Genomic DNA, 16288 nt, shown 5'->3' with positions numbered 1-16288 from the left:
GGTTTCATAAGTGCGTAGAGAACTGGCCTTACAATGTTCTCCTTGAAGCGGCTAACACTTCACACTTACATAGGTGATTCCTAAACGTGTCATCCCGTAGATACACTATTTGATATACCCTGTATCAAATTTAGAAATCATTAAAAAGCCTTAATGCTTTATCCTTGGTACTGAACATTGTCTCATCACGAGAATGGACCAAAAGTTTAGTTGACAATGTTGAACCGTCATAAATGACTTTGTTTGATCTCCTTGAACCTAGATCTTGGGATCTCCAGTCTTCTAGGTAGAGTTACCGCCACTATGACTTGTTCTCGGCCACAGTCCCATTCCCTTTGATGACTTCTCAACTACCTCTCTAGTTAGGCCTTTTGTAAGTGGATCCGACACATTATCACTTGACTTTACATAGTCAATCGTGATAATTCCTCTAGAGAGTAATTGTCTAACGGTTTTATGTCTTCGTCGTATATGGCGAGACTTACCGTTATACATAACGCTCCCAGCCCTTCCAATTGCCGCTTGACTATCACAATGTATGCATATTGATGCCAACGGTTTGGGCCAAAATGGAATATCTTCCAAGAAATTCCGGAGCCATTCAGCTTCTTCACCGGCTTTATCCAAGGCTATGAACTCAGCCTCCATTGTAGAGCGGGCAATACAAGTTTGTTTTCGGGCAATACAAGTTTGTTTGGATGACTTCCAAGATACCGCTCCTCCACCAATAGTGAATACATATCCACTTGTGGACTTGGAATCAGTTGATCCGGTGATCCAATTTGCATCACAGTATCCCTCAATGACCGCAGGATATTTATTGTAATGCAAAGCAAAGTCCTGGGTATGTACTAAATACCCCAAAACTCGTTTCATGGCCATCCAATGAGATTGGCCTGGATTGCTCGTATATCGACTCAATTTACTTATAGCACAAGCTATATCTGGTCGTGTACAATTCATGATGTACATTAAGCAACCCAACACACGAGCATAATCCAATTGTGATATGCTCTGGCCTTTGTTCTTTGCTAATGCAAGATTCACATCAATTGGAGTCTTTGCAACTTTAAAGCCCAAGTGCTTGAATTTTTCAAGTACTGTCTTAATATAATGAGATTGTGACAATGCTAGACCTTGAGAAGTCTTATGGATCTTAATTCCCAGAATTAAATCAGCAACTCCCAAGTCTTTCATATCAAACTTGCTAGTTAGCATACGCTTAGTAGCATTTATGTTGGCAATGTCATTACTCATTATGAGCATATCATCCACATATAAGCAAACAATGACTATGTGATTTGGAACATTTTTAATGTACACACATTTATCACATTCATTTATCTTAAATCCATTTGACAACATTGTTTGGTCAAATTTAGCATGCCATTGTTTGGGTGCTTGTTTTAATCCGTAAAGGGACTTAACAAGTCTACAGACCTTCTTTTCTTTACCTGGAACCACAAACCCTTCAGGTTGTTCCATGTAAATTTCTTCCTCCAACTCTCCATTTAAGAAGGCCGTCTTAACATCCATTTGATGAATTTCAAGACCATAAACTGCAGCTAACGCTACTAACGTTCGTATGGATGTAATTCTTGTAACTGGAGAGTATGTATCAAAATAGTCAAGACCTTCTCGTTGTCTATACCCTTTGACCACAAGTCTTGCCTTATACTTGTCAATAGTGCCATCATCTTTCATTTTCCTCTTAAAGATCCATTTAGAACCCAACGGTTTATTTCCAGGAGGAAGATCAACCAATTCCCATGTATGGTTGTTCAGTATGGATTCTATTTCACTATTGACCGCCTCTTTCCATAACAATGATTCCGAAGAAGACATAGCTTCTTTAAATGTTTGAGGCTCATTTTCCAATAAGAAAGTCACAAAATCTGGTCCAAATGAAGTAGACGTTCTTTGACGTTTACTACGTCTTGGATCCTCTTGGTTAAGTGTACTTTCTTTTGTTTCTTCCCGGGGTCGTTTAGATCCTTCACCAATCGACTCACATTCCTTTTTATACGGATATATATTTTCAAAGAACTCAGCATTATCTGATTCTATAACCGTATTATTATGAATGTCGGGATTTTCTGATTTATGAACCAGAAATCGATATGCTTTACTATTAGTCGCATATCCTATGAAAACACAATCAACGGTTTTCGGTCCTATTTTTACCCTTTTGGGTTTAGGAACTTGCACTTTTGCCAAACACCCCCACACTTTAAAATAATTCAAGTTGGGCTTCCTTCCTTTCCATTTTTCATATGGAATGGATTGTGTTTTGCTATGGGGTACTCGATTTAGTATTCGGCTAGCCGTAAGAATGGCTTCCCCCCACAAGTTCTGTGGCAAACCAGAACTTATCAATAATGCGTTCATCATCTCCTTTAATGAACGATTCTTTCTTTCTGCAATCCCATTGGATTGGGGCGTGTAAGGGGCCGTTGTTTGATGAATAATTCCATATTCTAAACATATTTGTTCAAAAGGAGATTCATATTCACCACCCCTATCACTTCTTATCATTTTGATTTTCTTATTAAGTTGCGTTTCAACTTCATTTTTGTATTGCTTGAATGCGTCTATTGCTTCATCTTTACTATTAAGTAAGTAAACATAGCAATATCGTGTACTATCGTCAATAAAAGTTATGAAATACTTTTTTCCACCGCGAGATGGTATTGACTTCATGTCACAGATATCTGTGTGAATTAAGTCTAAAGGATTTGAATTCCTTTCAACCGACTTATAAGGATGTTTAACATACTTAGATTCCACACATACTTGACATTTTGATTTGTCACATTCAAACTTGGGCAATACTTCCAAATTAATCATTTTCCGTAAGGTTTTATAATTGACATGACCCAAACGTACATGCCATAATTCATTTGACTCAAGTAAGTAAGACGAAGCTGAAATTTTATTATTATTTTCAACAACCATTACATTCAGCTTGAAAAGGCCCTCAGTGAGGTAACCTTTTCCTACAAACATCTCATTCTTACTTATTACAACCTTATCGGAAACAAAAACACATTTAAACCCATTCTTAACAAGAAGTCCAGTAGAGACTAAATTCTTCCTAATCTCGGGAACATGAAGGACGTTGTTCAAAGTTACCACTTTGCCGGAAGTCATTCTGAGAAATATTTTCCCATATCCTTCAATCTTCGCCTTTGAAGCATTTCCCATAGAAATCGTCTCATCGGGTCCAACGGGAGCATAAGAAGCAAAAGCTTCTCTAACAGCACAAACATGGCGAGTGGCTCCAGAATCAATCCACCACTCTTTAGGATTGCCCACCAAGTTGCATTCGGAAAGCATGGCACATAAATCATCAACATCATCATGCTTTTCAGCCATGTTTGCTTGACCCCTTTTCTTGTCTTTCTTCGGAGCACGACACTCCGTAGATTTGTGTCCAGTTTTCCCACAGTTGTAGCAGTTTCCACTGAACCGCTTCTTGCTTGGGTTGTATTTCGGTCCAGAAGCCTTCTTTCTCTTTTTGTTCTCTTCAACAATATTTGCTCCCATTATTGTTGAATTTCAAAACGGCCTCTCTTTTCCGCAGCTTTGTTGTCCTCTTCGATTCTCAACCGAACAATGAGATCTTCAAGGGACATCCCCTTGCGTTTGTGTTTCAAGTAGTTTTTGAAGTCCTTCCACAAAGGAGGCAACTTCTCAATCATCGCTGCTACTTGAAATGCTTCATTGATAACAAGACCTTCAATGAAATTTCTATTAGTAAAAATACTAAGATTACTACTTTCAACATCAATATTAAATTGAGTTATACCTTCAGCAAGGAGATCGTGAATAATCACTTGCAATTCCTGGACTTGGGTAATAACAGACTTGCTATCTACCATTTTGTAGTCCAAAAACTTTGCAGCAACAAACTTTTTCAACCCGGCATCTTCGGTTTTGTATTTCTTTTCAAGCGCAGTCCACAGTTCCTTTGACGTTTCCACGCCACTGTAGACGTTATACAAACCATCCTCCAGCCCGCTTAAAATATAATTCTTGCACAAAAAATCTGAATGCTTCCATGCCTCAATTACGATAAAGCGTTCAGTTTCTGGAGTTTCATCGGACAGCACAGGAACATCTTCCTTGATGAACTTCTGGAGACTTAGAGTAGTCAGATAGAAGAACATCTTTTGCTGCCAGCGCTTGAAATCAATCCCGGAAAATTTTCCGGGTTTCTCCGCCGGTGCCAATGCTGTCGGTGTCGTTCGGCTTGTTGACGCATTGGCAGTCACCATTGGAACCGCTTGGTTCTCATTCTCATTAGTCATTTCTGTAAAAGAATGACACAAACGTTAAAATCACGTAGATTTTAATAAAACCACAAAGGTTTTACTCTTCTAGAAACAGTAAGTACAAATACAGAAAATAAATTATTAAATTCCTTAAGCTTGTTATTACACTGTATTTGTAAAATAAATTCTGGAAATATAAATGAATATAAACAGTAATGAATATAAACAGAAATGACATAAACCAATTCGAGCCCACTGAATTCACAGTGTTTCCTTAAGGAATTTAATCCCCTCCTAGTACCCAAGGTTATGGATTATTTCCTCCCAGGATAGAACGAATTACACACTGGTGTAGTGGTACTTCAAACCCCAGTGTTTCAGCGAACACAAAGTTCGGTAGCAAATCACACTTACTTTTTGCTTTGTTTTGATGCTAAAAGTATGCAGAAGAAGGAGAGGAAACTCAGAAAATTGTAGTTAAAATTCTGAGCAGAATAGTGTTGTATTTATAGCCAAAGTTGGGTCTCTTCAGAATGGCTGTTTATGCAAAACGCCCACAACATAAATGCCATTACATAAATGGCCATTTACTCAATAATAAAGAGGGAAAATTGAAGAGGGAAAATTGTAGCCGAAGCCGAAGCCGAGTCGAGCGAGCGACGACGACGATGGCGCGAGGCTTGCCTTCTTCTCAACTCTTTAAGAGCTAGAAGAAGAGCAATTGCTTATATACCCATAAAAAACCTCTTCCTCTTCCAATATGGGACAATGCCCATTTGCCAAGGGAGGGGGAAATTAAAATTTCACTCAAAAATTTCATTTCCCTCCATTTCCCATTCACCCTCTTTTAAGTATTTAATATATTAATTAAATACCTTAAAACTAAAAAACCCAACAACTTTTGCCCCACCATGGCAAAAGAACTTATTTGTACTTTATCCCATACCTTTTTTTTTTGGTTTCCATTCGGTGCCCGATACTCGCATTGGAGCCCGACTATATCCGAATTCGCGTCGCGTAAGGCCCCTTTCGGGGGGAAGCGCTCCCTATCAAGCTTTATCACATACCTAACTAATGCGATATTGTGCATACACTTCTTTTGTTTTCATTTATGTAACACTTATTTGTTTCGAAACTATCTAAAATACTTTAGGCAGTTTTATTTTTCTACAAATTTAATACTATTTTTTTAAAATTTCAAAATAGTAAACTCAAACTTTTGTGAGATATTTTCTATATCAAAGTAACTTTTCATTACTTTAATAATCCATTTGTTTTTAGTAATATTACATTAAGTCAAATAATTATTTTAAACTTTTACACATTCAAAACACCAATAAAATGGACAAAAGGGAGTAACATTAACAACATACATCAAAATCATTATAAACGAAATAAATAAAATGAACAATAAGTCATAGTTCATTAGAAAGTTATCTTGTTTAATATTAGTAATGCAAAAAAGCTTATATATTCAATATTAGTTTCAAATTAAATCAACCAAATTATGTTTGTTTTCAATAAGTGTTGACAATTTATTGAAAAACTATTTTCTGGTGTTTTCGTCTCATTCCAAGACAAAGCACCACCTTAACCTCTCTATAATTGCTCCTAGGAATTCGGATATATAATTCATTTCTTCTTCCTCCCTCTCCGCCTCCTACACACCTACTTCTACTTCTCCTTCGACACACCGATTTAGCACTCTGTATTAAGAAACGCTGAAAAATCATCTGTAAAAATGGCGGCATCTGCTTCTTCGACTATAAATTTCTCAACCAAACCCTCCCGCACCTCTCTCTCATGGAAAACACACCTCGCTTCCTCCTCTGCTTTCGCCGTCGTTGCCGTGTCTCCCCGCCGCGATCAGCGTCAGTACCCGCGGTTCGTTATCTTCGCTATGGGCGCAAAACCTACGGTCCTTGTAGCTGAAAAACTCGGCGAGGCAGGGGTAGATCTCCTAAAGGAATTCGCTGACGTTGATTGTTCGTATAATCTGAGTCCCGAGGAGCTCCGCAATAAGATCTCATTGTGTGATGCGTTGATTGTACGTAGTGGTACGAAGGTGAGCCGTGAGGTATTTGAGTCGTCCGGTGGACGGCTTAAAGTTGTTGGACGAGCTGGTGTGGGAATTGATAATGTGGATCTTGCAGCAGCGACTGAGCATGGATGCCTTGTTGTTAATGCGCCCACTGCTAACACCGTTGCTGCTGCTGAGCATGGAATCGCGTTACTCACCGCTATGGCTCGTAATATTGCTCAAGCTGATGCTTCGGTCAAAGCTGGTTAGTATATTATTGTACATGTTTTTTTGGTTTTAGCTATGTAAATACGATGTGTGTAGATATTTCCTGAATTTGATCTTATTTGTCAGTGTGAAATTTATGCAGTTTGAATATAAGATTATGTAGACGTAATTCTGCTAAAAATATCATTGCTTTGCGGCTATGGTCTTGCAGAGTTGATCCGATCTATTTTGAATTGGTTCTGTTGTTCAGATGATTTACTTGGAAGAGAGAAAAGATTATAGTCGTTCTTACCCTTATTTTAATGAGAATATATGCCGATCTGGTTGTCATAGTACCAGTGTTAAAGGCTCTGTGAGGCGTACTTATCCTCAAACTAGCACAGGCTGAACAATTCGCCTCGCTTAGGCGGTGCTTCAAAGTAAGCATCAAATCGCTAGAGATTTTCCATCTCTCATGGGCTCTATCTTGAACATGGCAACACTAACCATTAAATAACTTGCAAAGTGATATTCTAATGGAAGGAAATGCTTGCTTTGAATGAATTTGCTATTGTTAGGAATGTGAAATTGGAAATTTAATATGGGAGAACCAGTCAGGAAACCTCTATTGATTGCACGTATACACATTTATGGCCGATAATAGTTCCTTTGTTATCCTGGTTGTGTTTGCACTTGGAGATTGTAATGTTTGAAACTTTCCCATGATATTGTTTCCAGGGAAGTGGCTGAGAAACAAATATGTTGGTGTCTCCCTAGTTGGCAAAACACTTGCTGTGATGGGTTTTGGGAAGGTTGGATCAGAAGTTGCCAGGCGAGCTAAGGGGCTCGGCATGCATGTTATTGCTCATGATCCATATGCCCCTGCTGACCGTGCACGTGCCATTGGGGTGGAGCTTGTTAGCTTTGATGAAGCCATTGCGTCTGCAGATTTTATCTCACTTCACATGCCTCTTACTCCTGCAACTAAGAAGGTCCTAAATGATGAAACTTTTGCAAAGATGAAAAAGGGAGTACGAATTGTAAATGTTGCTCGTGGGGGAGTGATTGATGAAGATGCTTTGGTCAGAGCACTTGATGCAGGAATTGTGGCACAGGTTCTGGCTATACATGATGCACTTATTTGTCGAACTGCTCCTTTCTGTGTATTTTGCTGATATTCATGTCTGTTTGACTGTCGAGAGTGTAAAACCAATATTTACTTTCCACCTTTCTTGTTCAATCCTGGATTAACTATAAACTATACTATCTCCCATAGCTTACCTGTATACATAATAAATTTGCAGGCAGCACTTGATGTTTTCACTGTGGAGCCACCATCAAAGGATAGTAAGTTGGTTCAACATGAGAATGTAACTGCAACTCCTCATCTTGGTGCTAGTACTATGGAAGCTCAGGTCTGTGCGTGATATCTGCATTTATGTCATACTTTTGTGCCAGTTGATACATGTCTTATACTGTCTGAATTTCTTATTCAGGAAGGGGTGGCCATTGAGATAGCAGAAGCTGTTGTTGGAGCTTTGAAAGGAGAGCTTGCTGCTACTGCTGTCAATGCTCCTATGGTGCCTGCTGAGGTAAATGTTGCTGAATATTTACTGCTTATAATCCCTTTATCATCTTAGTTCAAGTAAAGAAAGGCTCAATACAGTGCTTCAACTAATTAGCCTGCCCACTTAGTTAATTCTTGCATGTTTCAAATTGATAAATTTTTGGTAACTGTAGAAGACTCTCCTCCCAATGTGTAGATTAATTTGGTTGTGATTTGTGGAATTGATGAAAGGAAATATCGTTTCTATCTCTCTATAATGCCAGGTGCTTTCCGAGCTGAAGCCTTTTGTCGAACTGGCTGAAAAACTTGGTAGACTTGCTGTCCAACTAGTCACAGGTGGAAGTGGTGTGAAATCAGTGAAAGTGACGTATGGTTCAGCTAGAGCACCTGATGATCTTGACACAAGATTGCTTCGTGCCATGATAACCAAGGGATTAATTGAGCCTATTTCCAGTGCCTTTGTGAACTTGGTCAATGCAGATTTCACTGCTAAACAGAGGGGACTAAGAATAGCTGAAGAAAGATCTCTTCTAAATGGTTCACCAGAAAGTCCGCTCGAGTTCATTCGTGTTCAGATTGCCAATGTGGAGTCCAAGTTTGCCAGTGCTATTTCTGATTCTGGAGAGATTAGAGTGGAGGGCAAAGTTAAAGATGGAATCCCTCATTTGACAAAAGTTGGATCATTTGAAGTGGATGTGAGCTTGGAAGGCAGCATCATTCTCTGTAGACAGGTTGATCAGCCAGGAATGATTGGGAAGGTGGGTAGCATCTTGTCTGAGGAGAATGTGAATGTAAGTTTCATGAGTGTTGGAAGGGTTGCTCCAAGGAAGCACGCGGTTATGGCTATTGGGGTGGATGAGCAACCAAGCAAGGAGTCATTGAAGAGGATTGGGGAAATTCCTGCTGTTGAGGAGTTTGTTTACCTTAAATTATAAGACTGTTAGATTTCTGTCTGAATTCGCTACGAAGCAAAATTTTGATGATGCTGTTTGTTTACCAGTGTAGGATACAAAAATAATTTGGATGTGAAATTAGACGTGTAGTGCATTTACCATTGGATTTTTTCTGTCAAACTTATCTTTGGTAATGTTTTATCATATATTAGCAGCCCAAGGACTTTGCAGTCATATGGCCCAAATTTTCACATTTGTACTAGGGGAATTTGATATAATTCAATGTATGAGTCGCATATGTTCTTTAGCCAAATTCTAATGGTTCTGTTGTGCATTGATATACCATATTTCCAACGGGAAAGGGGGAAAAGCCAATTTTGTTGACTTTGATGGCGGGCATGCCCAAGCGTGAAATTGCTAGTTTCTTGTTCGGAGGGTTGTTATTAAACATTTCATAATGTCATGTATTGTATTATATTGTCATGTATTGATGTATACAATGTTTGGATAAATTGTATCATTTGCAGTTATTTTATTATGTCATGCACCAACAATATAAAGAATAAACTTATGATATTATTTAAAAAAAGAAAGGTATGAGGTAATATTATTATACAAAAGGTTGGTAAAGGATAAAATAAGATTATTTAATAATAAAAAATAACAAGCTGAGAGGAAAAAATAAGGTAACGACCCAACCATATCGAATCGGTTCCATGAAGTGACACTTTTCGTCGTTACGTAACGACGGATTTAACGATACGATTAAAATTTAAGTAACAATCAAAACAAATATTGTGTTTAAAGTAACAATACGATACAATACAACATGTAACGACCGTCCAAACAAGCTATAAATGGCAGAAAATGATGTGGCAAATCTTTGGTAGTTTCCAGCTTTTCTTCTCCTATATGAGTTTTGTCCTATCCTCAGGTAGAGTACCGTTTAGGTCTTTAGGTTTTCAACGGCACATAAATTATGGAGTTTCTGCTTGCAAGTATGCATTTCTATATGAAATTAAAAAAAAAAAAATAGAACTTGAACTCAAATATCTTTATTCTAGCTAACCTTGTAGATTGAAAGAGTATTTCAAATGAAATTTTCGAAATCTTTAAGGGTATGTTTGGAAAGCCACCAGGTAATTGGAATTGGTGTGATTACTAGGGTAGTAATTACACGGCCTAGTAATTACACAATTATGTAATTACGATGACCTATTTGTTTGTCATAATGTAATTACAGTGTAATTACAAGTTAACTGTTTGGTTGCACAAGTGTAATTACACAGTTAGATTAAATTTTAAATGAAGTAATTATCAAAATTTAAAGTTATATAATAAATATATGCCTATAAATATTTATAAGTATAAATGATATTATATTTGATATTTAATATGTATATTTTTTTTGTGAATATACATTAATTAATAATCATATATTTATAACTAATATTGTAAAAATAATTTATATAATATCTAATTTAGATACTTACAAAAACTAAAATATACATTTTGTAAGAACATCATGGAATTCAATGTTTGATAAAATAAATTAATATTTATAAATATAATGTCAAACATTATTCAAATATTTGACAAAACTAATCTATCAATTTTAACTGAAAAATGAACAACGTTTGATGTGAGCCAATACTACTAAAACGGAACCATGAATATAACACAATTTTAAGATTAAAATAAATAGTCTAACATATATCAAATTCCAACATAATAATAGTAAGTTCCACTACAACTTAAGATTAGAAAACATAATAAGTTTATAACCACATTCAACAACGAAATTCCTCTTTAATTGCATGACTCGTTATTTCTAATATTAGGAATTGTAGTTTCAAAAACCAGAATAATAAAAAATAAAAAAAAATAAAATATAAGCAATTACATGGAATCACAAAACGTAAAGGTAGAGAAATAAAAGATAAATAATGTACAAAGAAAAATATAATTTAAAATTTCAAAAGAAATTAAAAAGTGAAAATAAAATTAAAAAATTAAAATAATAGAAATAAAAAGTTATAAAGAAAAAAAAAATAAAAATAAAAAGGAAAGAAACTAAAACACAACCTTGTAATTACATAGTGTAATTACCACCAATTCTGACATCCCCTTGAGAATTGGAGAGTGTAATTATACCCCTCCAATTACACCCAATTCCATGCTGACCAAGTAATTACTTGGCCAAACAAACATGCCAAACTGTGTAAGTACACCCGATTACACCCAAATCCATTTCCAATGTGTCTTTCCAAACAGGCTCTAAACCTTCACTTACAAATTATCCACCTTCACAGACTTTTCCTTTTTTCTAAAAAAAAAAGTACAACATTCCAAACACACCTATAATTTCTTCCACAAACTTTTTTATCCAATTTTAACTTCAATAATTTTCTTTCCCCAATTCCAACTCCAAAATGTCCAAAGACTTTGCATAGTTGCATGTAGGGGTGTACAAAAGAAACCGACCAACCGTACCAACCCGATAATCCAAGTCAAACCGAGAAAAAAAACTCGACTATGATTTGATGTTGGAAAAAAAAAACTCGACCATAATCGGTTTTGTTTGGTTTTAACTAAAGAAAGTCAGACCGAAACCAAACCAACCCGACATTACATATATAGAAATTTTAGATATATTTAATATATAAATATACTTATTGTGATGTAATTTATAAATATTTCTTAAACTTTTTCATAATTTTATCTTCTAAGGTATTATTTCAAGGTTGGATTTAGAACTTTTGAATGTTCCAATAAGTTTTATAGCCATTAATATTAGTAACTTAAATAATGCTAACAAAATCCAAAACCAAAATCAAATCAATACTAATGCTAACAAAAGACATCCAATTCAATACTACGAACGACAATGTATTGAATATCTATTTTTTATTTTGCAATAATTTAGATAAAAATGCATAACCTATTTTTATTTTTCTTTAGCGTTTAGTCATGTAATTAATACTCAATTATTAGTCTACTTATTTTAGCATGACTTAGTACTTTTAGATTATATTTATTTTTGTTATGGCTTTCTAATTAGCAATATATATTTATATTACATAATTTTATGGTCTTTATTGTTGAATATTTTAGGATAATGCCATGTGTGCACATTCTCAAATTTTGTATTATTTCTTGGAAAATACCTGATATAGTTGTATCTTACTAGGATTAAAAAAAATATTTTGAAAACAAGTTGTATATTTTGTACTACGAAGATTTTTACCTGAAAAAATCCGAAAAAACCCGAATAATCCGAAAACCCGAGATTGAAAAACCCGAGTTTTATTGGTTTGGTTTGATCTTTAGATTTAATAACCCGATACAATTAATTTGGTTTGATAATTGCAAAATCCGAACCAACCCGACCTAGGTACACCCTGGTTGCATTTATTTGCTTTCAAATGCCAAATTTGCCGTTACATAAAACTACCAAGTCACTAATCTGCATAGTATTAACTGTTTCATCACCTGTCTCTTCAGTCCTCTCTTCTTCATCTTCCAAGAAAAAGAAGAAAGAAAAACCCCATCATCACCCATGCCAAATCACACACAGTACTAACTCCTGCTGCCGCTCGCTGCCGTACTGACGCTGGTCTCCGTCGCCAGCGCCGCCGGGGCAGTGAGCACTTATGACTTCCAAAAAATCACGAGAGAAAGAGAGAAATTACAGGCAAAAAAAAAGTAATTGACATTTCCCATAAGTATGTTCCTAAATTGCCAGCTTACGGTCGAAAAAATGGGTTAGGCAACATTCATAAGACTTCAGACAAGCATCAAGTTTGGTGACCTCTCAAATTATTCAGTCTTTAACCTTTCTACTCATTCTGGTACACACGTTGATGCTCCTGGACATTTCAATGAGACTCTTTTCGAGCTCGGTTACGATGTCGTTTCGCTTGATCCCGAACCTTAAACGGTAATGATTTTTCCCATCTCTTTATTTTTTTCTTGAAAAATCAGCTGTTTCACGAATTTTGGGATAACTTTAGTTTTTGTAAATTTAGGTCCTGTTCTTGTAGTGGACACTCCACGGGACAAGAATATTACAGGTATGGTCGTCATTTCTTAAACAGTAAGCATATGTATTGTTTATTTTTGATTTCTGAAAAATAATGTTTGTTTGGATATTGTTTTAAAAAATTGGCAAACTTTCAGTGTTGAAGGGCATTTTCTGGAAAACAGCTTTCTTTCTATTATACAAAATTTAGGAGTCGTTTGTCGATAGATAATTTTTCCTTTTTTTCGTTTTTTTTTTCTTTTCAAAATCTTGTTTGTCCATGGAATTTTGCTAGTTTTTGGAAATTTTTCGAAAATGAGTTTTTCAGAAACCAATTTCAAAATTTTCAGAAATTTTTGTTTCCCACTCACAAAACTGCAACTTTCATATGAAATGCATGTCCAAACATAATTTCAAATTTCAAATACCATTTTCAACTTAACTCCAAATTACTACTTTTTTTCAAAAATTATAATTTTTATGTCCAAACGCCTACTTAGTTCGCGCGCCCTACCCTTTTAATAAAAAAAAGAAAGCTGTATTTCTTTGGGACCCGTGTTAGTTTTAGATTGTTTAATGCTATAAGGTTTTAGAACAAGAGTGCTTAATGCTGAAGATTTATAGCCTGTTTGACCAAGCTTTTTTTTTTTTTGGATAAAAATGCTTTTTTGGACCAAAAGTGCTTTTTGTCAAAAAATTGAGGTGTTAGGCCAAGCTTTTAGAAGTAAAAAAAGTAATTTTGAGGAGAAGCAGAAGTAGTTTTGATAAGCAGAAAAAAGTAGCTTATCTTCAAAAGCACTTTTATGAGAAGCACTTTTGAAAAAAACACACTTAGAAGCAGTTTTTAAAAGCTTGGCCAAACACTAATTTAGTAAGTTGAAGAGACAAAATAATTTGGCCTCAAAAGTATAAATGGTATGTGGAATTTTCTCAATTTAAATGGTCAAAATTATTACTACTAGATAGTCATTTTGTTCGTTGACAATCTAGCCAAAGATAATTCAAAGGCATACTGGCACTTCTTTTCATATGCATTGCCAAAATCTTACTAGATGAGTCTTTCTGAAAAAAAGAAAACAGAGAATAGATCATCTCTTTTTTCTACGCCATACCTTATAGTTTGGCACCAAGTAGTGAGCTTTTTCTCTCCTTATACAATATTTTGCTCTCAGTGAGAGGAAACCTAAGAGTTTATCTTGTCTTCTTGCTCGTCAGCTGAAGTATTAGGTCATTGAACATACCCCGAGAGTAGAGAACGTGTTCTTTTTTCGAACATTAAACACCGACAGGTACTTATTCCTTTGTTCATATTGGAGGCATTTATTTGGTCTAACCCTGCTTAAAAGGCCTACACAAGTTAGTTCTTCATTTTGTCATCCGTGTTGTGTCGAATGTATATATAGTTTTTGAATGTAAAACAGGAGGCTGATGCACAAGAAAGAATTTGATTCCTCCTATACAGCATTCACCTCAGATGGAGCAGAGTATCTTGGTCCAGAATACCGACATCAAACTGGTTGGTGTTGATTACTTGTCTGTCGCAATTAATCCCAAGGATCAGCTCGCTAAAGTTCATCAACTTCTTCTGGCTCCTAAAGTAAGTATAACATCCATTTGCCCATTTCGGTTTACTGTAAGATTGAAAACCCCTTGGTTGAAGAATTGTATTTTAAGTTTCTTTGTTTACTACCTGCATAATATCTACAAATTTCACTTGCTACTCTTTTGCTAATCCTTTTCGCTTCTCCACCATCTTGAAGCACATTTGTTCTTCTTTCTCTTAGAGTTCTTAATAGAGTCCTCTTTGTTTTGTAGTTTGTAATATAAAGTGAGAAGTCCCACGTTGGCAGCCCAAAGGCCGTTGAAGGGTTTATAAGTAAAGCTCTCCAAGTAATTTAGAACAATAGTTAATATTTTTTGAATAAAGCGAATATGTTTGTTAATGAAATAATATGTGTATTCAGAATAGACCTGGTTTCACATCTGTAAATTCAACTTTTAACGATTTCCGAGAGGGTGGCTAAGTTTGCAGTAACTGTTTGGATTGTATCTCGAAGAAACTTGTTAGTATTCCCCTAAATGCCAGACAAGCAATGTTCTTCAAGGAAAATGGAACCTTGAAGAAACTTGTTTGTATTCCTCTAGATGCTATACAGGCAATATTTCATCAAGGACAGTGATTTTATCTATGCTTTTACTTGGTTACTAACTGTTAAGGATTCTTTTAATATGCATCAGGATATAATTCCGGTGGAAGGCCTCAAGCTCGATGATGCCGTCCCAGGAGTTTACACAATTCACTGCCTACCTCTGAGGCTGAATCATGGCGATGGTTTCACCTGCCAGGTGTATCCTCTTCCAGTAATCTTGTAAAGGCAGCTGATACTTTTCATGGAAACAGAAAATTGTCAAAATTTCAACCAGTTTCATTAACTAAGAATGTCCAAGAAAATTGTTATAAGAGACTTAGATGTATTTATGTACTAGCTTCCTTTAGCTTATCGACCCATGGGACTATGTAGTAGTAGAGATGGTACTGATGTTTGTTCATGTTATTACGTGTATTCCTAGCTATTCTTCTTGCCTTACTGATTTGTGACCTCCGAGACACATTGACTGCACTGACAGCCACACTAGCTCACAAGCGGAAATCAGGTTAAGTTCAAAGTCAATTACACCGCAAAAGTTAGGAGAATCAGTGGCATTTACAAATAGTATTTCTGTATAAGCTTTGCATGAGTTCATTTTAAACATCATAATACGTTCTCCCTGCACTTGGCCTGAATCGGAGAGATTAAGGGGGGAAGGGATGTTTTCTTTTGTGGTTTTGGGGGGAAGAAAGAGCTTTCTTGTCTGTAGCAGTTTCGTGTAAGCAATAAATGAGAATTGATTGATCGATGAGGTTATTGGAGGGATTAGTGAAAAAATCAGGTTGCTTGTATTGTAGCTTAGACAGGTTCGTGGATGGGCGGCCTTATGCTCATAACTTTTTAATGCATTTTAAAAAGCAAGAATACACGATATTAAAAAAATTATGGTATGGGGGTGAGAGAGGCTCAAACTCTCGACCTCAGGATAACTTAGAAGCTAACCACCCCTTGCTGGTGTGTAGGTACATTCAATCCTAAATGTAAGCGCATCAATGCTTCACATGTCTATCAAATTAATCAACAGAAAATTATACTAGCCAATAGCATTTCGCGATGGTAATCTGAATAGGGTCATAGATAAGGAGTTCGAAAATTGATGTTTCTTCTTGGGAAAAATTCCAAGGTCCAAACGATTAGAGGGTCAATCTCTCCTTTT

The 16288-nt window shown here is 35.9% G+C and overlaps 1 protein-coding gene and 1 pseudogene across 1 annotated transcript; both read left to right on the top strand.

The window, feature by feature from the left end:
* Positions 1 to 5842: 5842 nt before the first annotated feature.
* On the top strand, positions 5843 to 9274 carry LOC109210691 (D-3-phosphoglycerate dehydrogenase 1, chloroplastic-like). Its single transcript, XM_019374142.1, has 5 exons — positions 5843 to 6559; positions 7240 to 7616; positions 7806 to 7916; positions 7998 to 8093; positions 8332 to 9274. The coding sequence occupies exons 1-5, from the start codon at positions 6016 to 6018 to the stop codon at positions 9001 to 9003; spliced, it is 1800 nt and encodes a 599-aa protein (XP_019229687.1). The 5' UTR covers positions 5843 to 6015; the 3' UTR covers positions 9004 to 9274.
* A 1896-nt stretch (positions 9275 to 11170) lies between these two features.
* The window catches only part of LOC109210688, a 7929-nt pseudogene continuing 2811 nt past the window's right edge, over positions 11171 to 16288 (top strand).

The sequence above is a fragment of the Nicotiana attenuata genome, unplaced genomic scaffold (assembly GCF_001879085.1).
Source record: "Nicotiana attenuata strain UT unplaced genomic scaffold, NIATTr2, whole genome shotgun sequence".
Taxonomy (NCBI): Eukaryota; Viridiplantae; Streptophyta; class Magnoliopsida; order Solanales; family Solanaceae; genus Nicotiana; species Nicotiana attenuata.
This window is presented reverse-complemented; position numbering and strand designations above follow the sequence as displayed.